The following is a 13,383-nucleotide window of genomic DNA, read 5'->3' as shown; positions in this document are numbered from 1 at the left end:
GGAGGGGGAGCGCTGCCGGCCGCGGAGCCGAGCGGGACGGCATGGCCAGCCTGCTTCCCGCCGCCGCTTCTCCCGCCGGCGCCCCGTCCCGCAGCAAGAAGCGCCCGGCAAGCCCAGGCACCGGCGGCGGCCCCGCCAAGAAAAAGAAAGCGGCGGCGCCGGGTGGCTCACAGGTAATGGTGGGAGCGGGCGACCAGCGCGCATGCGCGGCGGCGACCTTCCCTTCCTTTCCCTTCCCTTCCCTGTCCCGCCCCCTCGGCGGGGACTGTCCCCGTTCTCTGTACCGCCGGGTATCCCGGGACACGGCACCGCCTCCCGCCCGGGTTCCCGCAGCACTCCTTCCACGCTGGAAGCTGCCGAGCCCCAGAGAAGGGCCGGCCACTGAGTGCCTGCTGGGGGGCCGCCGTGTCCCTCTGGCTTACAGGTCCCTTCCAGGCGTTGGAATGCCGAGTTTCGGGCCGCTTCCTTCCTCTCCCTGTATCGTGGAGGTTGTGTGCCCTCGATGTGTACAGCTGGACTGGTGGTGTCGTTCTCACGCCTTCCCCGGCCGGGTGTGTGGGTCAGAGGCAACGTTTAACCGGGATGCGGTGGGAGCTGCGTTTGGAAGCACCGAGATGTCCAGTGTGGTCACAAGTGTATGGTGACACAAGCGTGCAGTTACACTTTCTGATCAAACCGCCCCGCGGCTGTTCATTGTTCCCCGCGCTCAGCCTTCAGCTTTGTACCTGAGCTCTGTGCACACATCCCCACGCATAAACCTCTGATCGTGCGCGATGGTGATTTTAGTTCGAGGTAGCTGATGTGTCACGGAGGAGACACTAGTGCTGGACAGAGCACAGTTCAACAGCTGCTAGTTCTGCTGTGTGTGGCTCAGGTGGCCTTGTCTCAGTTGGGCTAAGTGGGCAGAAGACTTAAAAGTGAAATGAAGATGTAACCTCAGAGCCTGAGTTTCAGGGAACAGGGCCAGGGGAGGGAGAAGGGCTATTGAGGTGAGTTTCTTCTAAACTCCAACCTTCAGTCACAGCAGGCGATACAAACTGTTTCTGCATCGTGTGACACCAACACCCATCCCCAGTTAATGTCATTTGCCTCTTGATGAAGGAAACATCTCATGCTCCAAAACTAAGTCCCAGATTCTTCAGAATCAGTGTGTATGCAACACCCGTATAGACTTGAGATGCCATGTCTTGGATAACTTCTTCAAGAAAGGTTTTGGTAGCTAAAGTGGTTAAAAGAGAGTTGGAAAAAATGGCTGTCTTTTTTCTTTCCCCTGGAAATTACTCTTCTCAGTCATATTTCATGAACTATAACAGTAGCTACTAATTATACCCTGCTGCTAGTTAGGTTGCTTATTTTCACGAGCCATCAGATCAGGGGAATGCTTATGCGTTTTTCAGCAGATCTTCTCCCCAGGCAAATATAAGCCATTGTGCACCTGCCAGAGCACAGACAGAAACCCTTCCTCGTTTGAATGATCCCCTTGTAACACTTGTTTTCACCCTGTGGCAGTTCCATGGTTTCTCGTCTAGTGGGCTTATCCCTAGGAGAGGGAGTATGCACCGTAGTGCTTCATGTCGTTAACAAACTGCACCAGATCACGTTTGACAACTTTTTCAAGGTGGGATACAGATAACAATCTGGATTTTCCCCTGTGGAGCAAGCTCCTCTGTGCATGTGTGCATGTGTGTGTGTATGCAGATATAAAACATTATTTATTTATATATTATTTAAATGTGTATAGAATAATTTATATTTAAAAAACTTCCCCAAACCCTTCTGCCTCTAAAATGGTTTTCTGAAGTGGATGCCAGACTAAAGCTTGTGGACAGCTTCCAGTATTATGAGACTTTTCTTACTGAAACTGTGTTTCAATAGTGTTTGATAAACAGTTTTTGTAATTCTTCTCACAAGTGATTTCAGTGGAGAAAGATGTAATTTCTCAACACTGCGTCCGAGTCAGCGTACACATTGATTGACTTCAGCAGTGCAGATCAATCCAATAAGGAAAAGAAAAAATGAGTCTCAGAAAAAGTGTAACCTCAGGAGTGGGACAAGGAACAGCTTGTTGATCTAGCAATCTCATTCAATGTTGCTGACTAGCTCTGGAGTGAGGCAGTTCAAACAGAAATGAAATGGGGCTTTGCATTTTTTGAGTTAGAAACATTGATCATCAAGCACCTTCTTCTGCCGTATGTTATTTAATCTTAATCTCCAGCAGTTCTTAAAAGACCTTGGTTAATTGCTGAGTAATATACTTTTTCTGAATAAGGAACCTGTGACACAATGAAACAATAATTCTAGTCTAATGAGCTATTCAAAATGTAGCCAGTCAACAAGCACTTAATGCTCTTTTTTTTATAATATACTCAGTCTTTAAGTGGCTCAGTCAGTCAGGGACTAGGTCATCCATGACTTAAATACTTTTCCTGAATATATTATATACCAAATATCCAATCATGTAGGATTTTTATTTTATTTTGATTTTTTTAACTCCAAACAAGTGACATTCATGTGGTAGTCTGATTATACACTTTTCATGCACACCAGTTTCAGCACAAGTTTGGAGGTAGCATTTGTTAATCTTCTGACCATTCACTCTCGTAATTAACCCCTTTGATATTTTACAGCCTTTTACAACCTATTTTCAGCCCTTTAAAAGCTAAATGTGTCCTGCCATAGCTCAGCATTAAATGGTTTCTATTTTAAGCAAACTGACATTCTGAAAGGGATAGAGAAATAGTGAATTATTTCTTAGTTAAGTAGCAAACTACAGGTAAGGGAATCCATACTGGGAGGTTTATAACTACTTGCAGGGGTCAATTTAGAATCTGGGGACTTTCCATTGTATTAACTAGTAACTTTTGCTGAGAACCTTGTACCAGCCTATGTGAAAATACACTTCACATTGTTCCAGCTGTGAACATACCCACATCTCTGGTTCCATCATTGTGAAATTAAACAAAAAAAGATTTTTGTAAGTTCTGCAAAACACATACTTATTTTTTACCTTTGTGTGCGCTATGTCACAAGTAGCTATCACAGTGCTCACCCTGAAAGACACACCAGTCTGGTAAGAGTGTAAATTTAAAAAAAGTGTTTATTTTTATATAACAAATTTGCTTAAGCATGGCAATGTAATCAACTAGTTTGAGTAATCCTACAAGAAGGCACACAGAATTACACAGCATACAGATTTTTTTAAACTCCAATTTGATTATGTTTCTCCAGCATGTGAATTGCTACTTTCTCTAAGACACACTGTAGGAACATTACTAAGAAACACTCTTCATCATATGGTTGGAGCATGGTGCTCATAATGCCGAGGTTGTGGGTTCAATCCCCATATGGGTCATTCACTTTAAGAGTTGGACTCGATGATCCTTGTGGGTTCCTTCCAACTCAGAACATTCTGTGGGATTTGTATGAGTTACCAACCCAAAGGTATTGAGCCATGTTTGTTTTGGAAGCACATTGTACATAGGGCTTGTCAGTCATGTCAGCAGAAGGAGACACATGCTTTTTGGATATAATGTCTGTATTTACCAAACGTAAAATTAAAAATGAGTTTACAGGAAAGTATGATTGCAAATTGATTACTTCACTTTCATTAGCATTACACAATTATTCCTCCCATGCTGTTGTGCCACTGAAAAAGACCTCCGTCTTTGCTGCAGCAATGTTGATGATTATTATGTATATTAAATGGTAACATTAATGTGTCAAAACCAATGCTGTGTAGTGATTTACACAGCACCATTCAGTCACATGTCCCTGCCCAGTGGTTCCCAACAGCTGCTGTGCTGATTCAGCTCCATTGCTGGCTTTTGTGCGGACTTGTCTCCAGGTCTTCTGTCTTATTAATTACTATCACTTAGCCTGGGTTAGAATCTTTGACACTGATCTTAAAATGCCACTGGTTCTTCTACCTTAATGTTCACACCATTATTTTTATAAATTATACAGTAACAGGAAGCTTTAAAAAGAGTATAATCTGGACGTAATTAATGAAACAAAAATGCTTGCCTGTGACATCCAACAAGCTTAAAGATAAGATTTCCAGTAAGATAAGAGAATGATTTGGAAAAAAAAAATCTGATTTTTTTTCATAGGACAATTAAAAAGAGAAAATGTGCTAAATATTGTGGTAAATCTATATTTGCTTGCATTATTTGTGAAACAACTTTAGACTTAACCTGATGAAGTGTAATAAACACTTGACTTTGAGAATGATATCGTGTTTTGTCTTACATTTTTAATTGATGTAAACTGCCCTGTAAGCTACAGAAATACACAGAGAATATTTTTTGCTTCCCTCCTCTCCATTGCTGTAATAACAGCAGATCTTGGTACCATTTAGAAAATAAAGGCCAAACTTCTGTAGTGGTATTTAGAAGTTAAATTATTAAATATATGGATTTTATCTACAGTTAGGATTATTGCAGCAGTACTAGTAACCTTCATTTTATGTAACTAGCTCTCATTTGTATACTTAACACTTTCTATATTTCTTGTTCTATGCTTAAAAATAAAAGCTAGACAATAATATTAGAAAATAAAATCAAGATGGTTTCAAGTTACCATCTTCTTAAATAAACTCTTCTAATGCACAACGCGAAAAAAACCTGAGTGACTCTAAGATACTCTTAGAAATCCATTTTTATTTTAAAGGTAACTAAATTATGATTGTATATTGTTAAACTGAAGATTTCAAAGTTCTTGATAGAGAGCTGTAAGTTGAACAAGTGGACTTAAATATATACATGGTTGCTGTTACATACTCAGAAGCTGCCCACTAAAAAGAGAGAGCTTACCCTAGTACATAAATAGCATAGAATTGGACCCTGAACCATCAGTAAATTTAATCAATTGTCCTGTTACACTATTTTACCAGGCCTATCACTTTTAGTAGGAAACCATCAAATCAGTTGAAAAATAACTTTGTTTTAAAGAGTCTATTTGATCTGACTGTAATTTCCTGGAAAATGAGGTTAGGGTGAAGGAGTTTAACTACAGAATTGGCGAGTACCACTGCAACTACTGAGGTGAACTACTGTTCTCCATGTTCTGGGACATATATCTGCTCTAGTGCAGCTGTTGTCATTATGCATTAGACTACACTTTTTGTGTTAAAACGTCTCTCAGCCCTTAAAATTATGACAGTAACTGAAAATATGTGAATTTAACCAATGAAGCAGTGCCAGTCTGAAGCTATTGCTTGCTTGGAGTGATATCTTTAAAAGATATAATGTGTTCCCATGGGATGTTAATTCAAACGTAATTAAATTGATTTAAATGACACTTTAATTTGATAAAGTATAGATACCATGATACATTGCAGGTGATTACTAGTTACTAGTAAGAACTGCTAAGGTGAGCTCTTCGTAAGTTGCACACTTATTCCCAACCCTACCAAAGAGTCTTGGCTCTTACAAAACTAGCAGCCACTTTAAAACAAATTGGCATGTCTCAACAAGAGTTTGAGCATGTAGCTTTTAAATTGAGATAGCTATCCTACACATAGGTAACATACTCTGGCATCACACTGCATGTCACCAGACCACAGAGCACTGAAAATCCCCCAAACCTGCAGTTCTCTGTATGAAGTTCTCAGAGAGTCACTGCTTTCATCTCCCGATCCTTTCAGACGCTGCAACAAAGCTGAAAGTGAATAGCTGAAATACTCATCCCAAAAAACGTTTTCAGGCAGTTCACTAATGAGAGCCAGGATTATCCAGTTTTTGTCACTTGCACATTTGAAGTCAAATCTGTTAAAGATCCAGAATCTCTCTGTGCCTGATGGGGAAAAATGGTAATTAAAAGACAATTATCAGATTTTCTAGGGAAATCTGCCAACATTTGTGTGTATTTTAAGTTTAGCTTCATTTTTAAAAAGGGCATTGTTTTTATAGAGCAATCTAGGTTAAAATGGAGACTGTCAAAACAGAGCTAAGAACTGACTTTACTTGACATGTATCACATTTTGAAGGCTTCAGATGATCTGCAATTGTGAAAGTATGTGAATTTCTAAACCATACTGTGCCAATCTCAGAGAATTATCTACTCCCCAACCAAATGTGATTAGATTTTAAATTTAGAGTAAACACAGATGGGTTATGTTGTAGAAAGGCAAAAGCACGTGTGTGTTGGCTTTTACTATGGGCGTCAGTATGCTGGTGTCGTGGGTTTTTTACTCTTCTCCACTTATCCTAGTAGATAATTTTAAGTAGATAATCTTTCTTTTAGCTAACTGGAAATGGAGTCTTACTGTGATCACACCTAATTTCAGGATTCATAATAAACATGGAAGAAACTTAGGAGAGTTAATAAAGATGGCTCACTGCTTCTATCGTAAGGAGATAAAATAGGATGGGTCATTTTTTGAGAAAGAAAGAGCAATGTAAAACACCTCATGCATGTACCTTAGAATGACATTTTTTCTGAGAAGTAGTAATGCTAAAAAGTGGTCTCAGAATCCAGTTAGTTCTTTAAAAGGTTCAGATTAGCAAAAGAAAATGTGGAATAACTTAACTGTCTAGATGGTGCAGATTTATAGAGGTGTCAGACTGTTTTTCACATTTTTCTAAAGTGTAATACTTGTGTTTGGTAGTAACTTCAGTTCTTACTGTAGCAAGGCACTGGTAGTTATATCAGTGTATTCATTTTGGATTAGAAAGGCTAATAAAAATATTAGTTTGGTACCCTGAGAGGGTTTTAAGCACATTTTTCAAACATTCCAAGAAAACAAACGGAAAGCCTGGCACCTACTAGGAAACTGTGTGAAATTTATGTGCGATAAAAAGGTCTCTATTGAGTCAGTGTTGTATTGGTATGCAGTCCATCCACAGCAACTTGTCTTAATTTTCCAGATAAACAGGTACATTTAATTAAAGATGACCCCTCTGTCTAAAAACTTTGTTACATTTATGCCCTGAAACCATCAGGACTACAGCAAAATACTGCTGAATTGAGACATGCAGAAATTAGGGCAGTAATTAACATGAGTTATATGACTGCTCATGACGAAAAGATCTTTTTGTTAATAAAACCAGTATTTTCTATTTTTTAGGGTATTGATTTCTATCCAGGGAGATAGAGAGCTGTGCAATCTCTGTCCTTGGAAGTATTCAGGACCTGCTGGGACAAAGCCCTGTAAGTCTAGTCCAAGGTCAGTTTTGACCCTGCTTTGAGCAGCAGGTTGGCTAGTGGCCTCCTTAGACTCCTTCTAGCTTCAGTGATTTAGTGTTATCATGTCAACTTTCAGACATTTGCTTTACGTGATTAAGATGCGTGCGTCCTCTACAACAAGCAGCGGTACACTCCTTCCATGGTTCAAATATGAAAATGACCACAAAATTCAATGGCTTCATTTAGACAGTATTAATTCTCCCTACACTGTAACAATGGTTAAGTTTTCATAGAACTGCTCTTCCCTGGAAAGAACAGGACAATATTCTTACAGCAAAATTAACTGTTAAAATGAACAAACTGAAACAGGAGAAGGCCATTTTTCCTTGACATGTGCAGTGTATTCAGGCTCCTCAAACCAAACTGATAATCTGGAAAGGTTTTATTCCTTAAATTGATTACCTTTGTTTACATAGTCTAGAACTAGCAATGCTAGTTTGCGTCTCACATTACTGACCTTGAATTTTCTCAAGTCAGAAATTCCATTTTCTTTTGAATTTTTGTTAAACCTATATGTTACAGCCAGAATTACCTTTTGTACAGATATAGAGTTGCCCTTTTTATTATCATACTTTTTATCTGTCCAAAAGGTATTTTGTTTGTTTGCTGAATAATTCATTGTGGGAAATATCTTAAAATAGAATCCTGTTAAACTCAACACAAAATATGAAATACTATGTTTCCCTTTCACCTACGATAGTGGATATGATAGCAAAACTTCACTACTTCTAATGTAGTGGAAAAGTCAAGTCTTTTAATAGTTCTGTTCTGTTTCAAGTCCAGCAAAAAAGGCAGTCGGGATAGAAGTGTATAAGCAAAACACCAAACTGTCTGGCGCTTTTCAGATCTGCTGCAGTTCCTCAACTTCAATATATAGTATCAGGGTGAAGTGCTACAGAACTTTTATAGTTGAGTAAACAACCACCTACTTGTACAAATGTTTCTGCAGAAATATTTCAGAAATTTGCCTTGAAATTAGCTCTACCATACAACTCTCTCCTCCCTCTTCCTCCTGAGCTGCCTCAAAATAACCTACAATAGATACTTGTATTACCTTATTTTCATCTAAATTAGAATTTGCCGTATGTTTATTTTGGTTCAGTCGTCAGGGTTTTTTTCATTATCCAGTTAAATGTAGGTATCCATAGGATAATGCACCTACAATTTTGCTGAGTACAGGAGACTTGGTGTGCTCTTCAAGCTGGAATGGTTGGTGTTAAGTTTACTAGATGAAGGAAAGTGAATGCTGCATTCAGGGCATGTGCAACCAGATTTTTTGTCCCATAAAATGAGGCAAACAATAAGGATGGCATTTGTAGTCTGAAGGATTTTGAAAACTAAGGTATAGTTTCTTTTCTTGTCTTCCTTAAAAGACCTTTGGGGCATCTGAAACAATTACTACTCTCTGATACGTTATGCCTTTGATAACTTTTTGAAGGTTTGTAGAAAGAATGTTTTTACTCTCAGTTCCTGTAGAAGTGGAGTGTTCCATACATCAGTGTACCTAAACTTTGTCTTTCTGAGATAGTGTTCAAGTATGACAGTCTTATGTACCTGTACACAAATGGAAAAACCTTCTGAGTAACTTTAGACTGCAATGCAGTAGTAGTGTAGTTAGCAGAAATGAAATAAAATTGGAATTTTTGTCCACTTAAAGGGACAAGAAAGACAGAAGAAAGTGCTAAAATGTGTAAAAAAATAGGAAAAATACAAAAGTAAAGTTTCGTTTTCTGTATAGGTTTATGACCAGTTAGTCCATAACGTCTTGAAGGTAAAATTTGACTATTCTAATCCCAGCGTGTTTTTTCCTAAGCAAAGTAGATAGAATAGGAGCTCTGAAAGAAAGATACACTCTGTTTTCACTTGAAACTAATTAATAGCTTTTCCTTGAAAAAATGTTGTTTTGTTTTTCTTTGTTACTCAAACATTGTTTCCTGTCAGAATGGATAATGTTTTACAGAATAATGTACAATCAGGAAACTGATTCTTTTTCTTTTTCTTTTTTTCAGAATGAAATTACTTTCCCATCAGTCATAGGAGCCAATAACTTTTTGCTTTGCTTGTCCCTGATTCAGTCACATGTAGATGAATGGACTTGGATCCTTCTTCTGCCTTGGCTGAAGCCTGTTACTTGACAGAGGGATTCTGGTATGCTCCCTGAGCAGCATTACAATGTTAACAGCACATGAGCATATTGTAATCCTCCACTCTTTTCTCCAGAAGTACTTTGACCTTAACTGTTCTGTATCAAATGATGTATTTTAAACTTTAAGAAGCAGTTTAGCCAAAGTCCTTGACTGAACTGAATTTTTCTGATAGAGAAAGGAGCGTACTGGCAGTTTTTATAAAAATTCAATTGTGATTTACTGTAGTCCTTTTTGCTGGTATGCTTCCATCCATTTTCAGTCTTAAAGCTCATCAATTTAGAAGTCCTTTTTTTTCTCTAGAGGGATCAAAATACTCTGTTAACTGGGGTCACTTTTACCCTTGGTGAACGTATGACCTAACATGTGCTTTTCGATTCCGCATACACTGAAAGTTTTAGCTTCAGAGGTGCTTCAGTGTGCCATTCAGCTTGTGAATTTGTCGAAGTTACAATTTTCTTAATAAAGAAAACTGTCAAGCTTTATAAGCAAGGAGTAATCCCAATCCACCAAATGAAATCTAAAAGTAAGAGATCCTTTGCAATTATTTAAGCCGAAGGCAGCTTTGTGGCAAATGCAAATTAAAGCAAGCTTTTCTGGGATAGTGTGAAGCTATTCACAGTTGCGTCCCAATTACATTTTATTTGAGGCTTTTCCCCACAGGAAATAGTAATTTTTTTTCCTTTAAATATCTGTAAGTTATAAAACTTTGCCTATCATAGTACTTGAAAGTTTTAAAGGGAAAAACATGTTTGGCATCTGAAATCCCCTGAGAATAAATCCAAGCTTTTTATTGAAGCTTGTTAGTCTTTTTCTGTGTTTGATAGTGTAATAATTTTGAAGAGAAGAAAGTAAACTTGAGTTTTTCTGGATTATTTTTGGGTTTTTGTAAGTAAGCATTATGAAAGGAGATCCTGTGTCATGAAATTGCTACATTTTTTCCCCTAGGTTTTTAAGAAATGTTTGAGAGGTGGGGAGTGTAATTAAAATCTTATTCTCCCTTTGGCTGCATTTTTAATTTTCAATTCAAACCCTCACACAGCATAATAGAGCTTTGCATTAGGGTGTTTTATACCTCTATCAAAGTGACTAAAGTAATTAGTATTTTATACATTTTTGTAAGTATTTTGTCACTGGAAGCACCAGTGCAGGTGAATGATAATGGTTTGAAGCTCAGGCAGTGACAGGACCCTAAATGAGAATGTCGCCTTTTAATCAAGAGTGCTTGGAGTCTATGGTATTGAAATGCCCTACAGAGAGCATAGGAAAGCCATCCATCACTTTGTGACAGTCCAGTCTTTTAGTGCATGAGTAAAATTTTATTCAGCCTTTCTAAGGCAGTTGAAATGTGAGATGTTTTAACTCACCTCAAAGCAGCAAAAGTTTGAAAGCATAAGGTAGAGAGTGCTATCTGGACAGCGTATGTCTCTTTATGTATTATCTTTATTTATTTAGATTGCAGATGAAATATTTTCCATGTCCTGCTTTGAAAACGTCCCCCCTAACTCTTATATACTTAACAGCAGAGATTATAGCTAAATTTTAGTCGCATGTTTGGAGTTAATTTGCATAGTTGATTAACTCCTGATAATCAGCAGAAATACTCAGCAAGTTAGAGGGAAAGAACTGCTGGAATGAAAGAACTTTAGGAAGGGCAGATTTTGTAAGTCTCACATAGATAAGTAGTTTGGCACGTGACCCAGAAGTCCTCTGGGGAATGCTTAGAAGAAGAAGTACATTTAGTGACATGTACTTGGAATTATAGACTATTATTATATAATCCAACAATCTAATATCAAGCTTTGTGTAGTTATATTTGTTTTTAACAACCCTCCTTCAACTTTCTTTGTAAGTGAAAGCAGCAGTAGCATCTGAGCACAATGTGGTAATTTAAACAAAAATATTTTTGTTGTCAGGCCTTTGGGAGATTTACTTTTGATGTCAGTGGAAGCAGAAACCTATACCAGGACCTTTGTCTTTTGAGACGAGTTGATAATTATTAAGCTCACTGACTTAAATGGGTTTAGTCCCAATTTACACCATATACATGAATATATTGTCAATCCTACTTGCTACAAGGACAATGATCTGCGCTGTGCTTCATAACTGGTTTCAGCTGGCTACTACTCAGGGATTTTTTGTTTAGTAGATTCAGTTTTTCATTGCCCTGTGGAACAAAATTTGCTGTGAATATGCAAAATTAGGGTTTTTTTCCCTCCTGGCATTTGAACATTTTCAAGCTTAACTATTTTTTGTCCTATCCCAAAATAAGGTAAGATGTTCTGTGAAGGGAGGACATTCCTAAAATGCTACCATGTACCAGAGTGCTGAGAGAGAAAAGGCTGGGGAAGTTTTATTTGGCTTTATTTTAGTGAATGGAAGGAAGAGTGAAAAGGTTTTTCCTGCTGAACCCAAGAACTAGTAAAATGCAACCAGATGAGGAAGACTTGTTTATACATCTTACTGAATAAGTTTCCAGCAAACCCTTATGTCACAGATGTGGAGTCAACCTTGTTCAAGAGAGTGCTGTTTCCTCACTCTTACATTCTGAGTCTTCAGTGAGTTTGCTCTCAGCAATATACTATAGTAAGAATGTTGGCAATGAGAAATTTTTTAGCCATCATTTTAACTTGAGATTAAGCACATCTAATTCTGACACCTTTCTCTGTAAATTATTCCCAGCAATGTAAAGAGCTGCATTTTTGTCTGCCAGAGGGTACGTGTTCAAGTTTTAATGGCTCCTGTCATGTCATCATGCAAAGTTAAATGATTTAAATATTCAGAATGTGCAAGAGCCTGGCCAGCCTTGTTATAGTGAGAGCTAATATATTAATCAAACAGCTTAATATATGTTCCAGTATGAGCAGTATTAGCTGGCAGTCCGTTAAATAGCTGACATTCAAGATCTACTCCCAATTTTAAAAAGTCTGCTCATATCATCACTGCTGTCATCTAGTGACATTCGTGCTCTGTTTCCACATGGCATTCTCACTCACTGTAATTGTCTGCTAGTGAAAATACAGGTATTATCCATCGATTTTATAAATTACCATTTTCTTCCCTGGCTGCATGCCACAGCTCTGTCAAGATATCACAGAACTTACACTCAACTAAAAGCTGAGTAAATTGCTACAAGTTGGGTATTGCTGCTTTAGAAGTAACCTACTACAGAAATAATTAGACATATGCCATTATTGAAGCTGAGTTAAAACAATATTGTAGTAGTATTGTGATTATGAAATTCAGCTACCAAAAGTAAGTAAAAATAATATAAACTGTTTATTGAATTTCACATACAGAGGTTGGAGAAAAGTGGGTTCCTCAGTAAGCCAAACCGGCTGCTTGGGGCAAAGTTATCACCAAGGGTGAGGGCTTGATTTAGAACCAGACCCCTCTTATTACTTGTTTTTCAGCAATGTTATTCAACACCCTAGTCATCACTGTGGGACAAAGCCAGCATTTCAGGAATACTGAATGCAGAAACCAAACCAAACCAAAAGACAACATATGTAATCACCTACATCTATAATTCCTGGATATATATTATATTGTTAAAACTGATGAATGATTTGCAGCAATGTTTTCGGTATCTTTTTTGCTTCCTTAAACTAGAAACCCCCCTTCTAGTTCTTATGGAGTTTATTTATGCATTTAAGTTTTGATTTACCAGCACACTGTTCGGTTGCCTTCTGTTTTTAAATTTTGTTTTAGCACGTAAAACTGTAACACCTAGCGAAAATGGCCATTGGCGATCATAGCGTACCTTCAGTGATGTGCAAATCCTTTTTTTCCTAAGCCTTGACATGCATGGTATGCGGTGATAGGATGTCAGAAATGCACATATTTATGTCTTTGACTTTTTGATTTCATATTTTAAAGGGGTTTTTTATACTTCATAAAATCCTATTAGTCTGAAATAATAAAAAAAACTTCTTACAGAATATAATCAAAACAGAAATAAGTAAGAAATGATACTTCAGGATATATTGCACAGTTTTAATCCTTGCTGGGTAAAAAAAAAAAAAAATCATGAGTCAAACAAGCACTTTCATAA

General features: G+C 37.9%; 1 protein-coding gene across 1 annotated transcript in view; it reads left to right on the top strand.

The window, feature by feature from the left end:
- The first annotated feature begins 1 nt into the window (after position 1).
- Positions 2 to 13,383, top strand: part of INO80C (INO80 complex subunit C) — a 28,207-nt gene continuing 14,825 nt past the window's right edge. The window contains exon 1 of the mRNA XM_027680273.1: positions 2 to 173. Within this exon, the coding sequence (XP_027536074.1) occupies positions 42 to 173 (132 nt within the window). The 5' untranslated portion in view covers positions 2 to 41. The remainder of the gene's footprint in view (positions 174 to 13,383) is intronic.

This window comes from Neopelma chrysocephalum, unplaced genomic scaffold (genome assembly GCF_003984885.1).
Source record: "Neopelma chrysocephalum unplaced genomic scaffold, ASM398488v2 Primary Assembly neopelma1_22b, whole genome shotgun sequence".
NCBI lineage: Eukaryota > Metazoa > Chordata > Aves > Passeriformes > Pipridae > Neopelma > Neopelma chrysocephalum.
This window is presented reverse-complemented; position numbering and strand designations above follow the sequence as displayed.